This window comes from Penaeus monodon, chromosome 27 (assembly GCF_015228065.2).
Source record: "Penaeus monodon isolate SGIC_2016 chromosome 27, NSTDA_Pmon_1, whole genome shotgun sequence".
Taxonomy (NCBI): Eukaryota; Metazoa; Arthropoda; class Malacostraca; order Decapoda; family Penaeidae; genus Penaeus; species Penaeus monodon.
In genome coordinates this window covers 31,037,516-31,038,260 of record NC_051412.1, presented here as the reverse complement: position 1 = coordinate 31,038,260, position 745 = coordinate 31,037,516, and the positions used below count along the sequence as shown (strand labels likewise).

Genomic DNA, 745 nt, shown 5'->3' with positions numbered 1-745 from the left:
TCAAAGCAAGAGAAAGAAACAAGACCTAACCAGACAGTCGAGCCGAAAACCCCATGGAACAGAGCCGTCAAGAGGCCACGTACAGTACCTGCTTTCTGGCTTGTAAGTTGGGGTTCGGCTTGTCTCTGCACAGCTGCTTATCCTCGAGGAGCAGCTGCCGGGCGATCCTCCAGTACAGGAGCACGAGGATGATCAGCGGAAGGAAGAAAAGGACCACCATGGAAGATACAACGAACACCTGCGTGATGAGGATGGTGTTAGGTGAGAACGAGGCGTGTGGAGATGGTCTGGTTATTTTTCTTTCTGTTTTAAAAGATCCATTATTTTTTATATGAATAGTAAATGGTTGATAAATTCAGAAAATATAGAAGAAACCACAGCCACCTGTGTGATGAGGATGGTGTTAGTTGTGATGAAAAGGGGGGATGATATCTGGGTTGTGTGGTGGGATTTTTGGATTTTTTTGTTTGTTTAATCTATTCATTTTTTGATACGTGAATGGTTGATAAATTCGGAAAATATAGAAGAAACCACGACCGCCTGTGTGGTGTGGAGAGTGTTAATCGTGATGATATCGAGTTTAAACTGTGCGGTGGTTATTTTTCTTATTGAGAGTGGTTGAGAAAACGAAAAAAAAAAAATGAAAGACACCACACACACACTCTATGTTGATATGTTGATTATGGTGTTAGGTGTGATGACAGAGCTAGGAATATTATATTTGAGCTGAGTGGTGGTCGTATGC

At 42.1% G+C, this 745-nt stretch overlaps 1 protein-coding gene across 1 annotated transcript in view; it reads right to left on the bottom strand.

Annotated features, from left to right (window-relative positions):
- LOC119590786 (growth hormone secretagogue receptor type 1-like) overlaps positions 1-745 on the bottom strand; it is a gene marked incomplete at its 5' end in the record, with an annotated part of 18,512 nt that overhangs the window by 15,677 nt on the left and 2,090 nt on the right. The window contains 1 exon segment of the mRNA XM_037939498.1: positions 89-238. Coding sequence (XP_037795426.1) covers positions 89-238 — 150 coding nt within the window.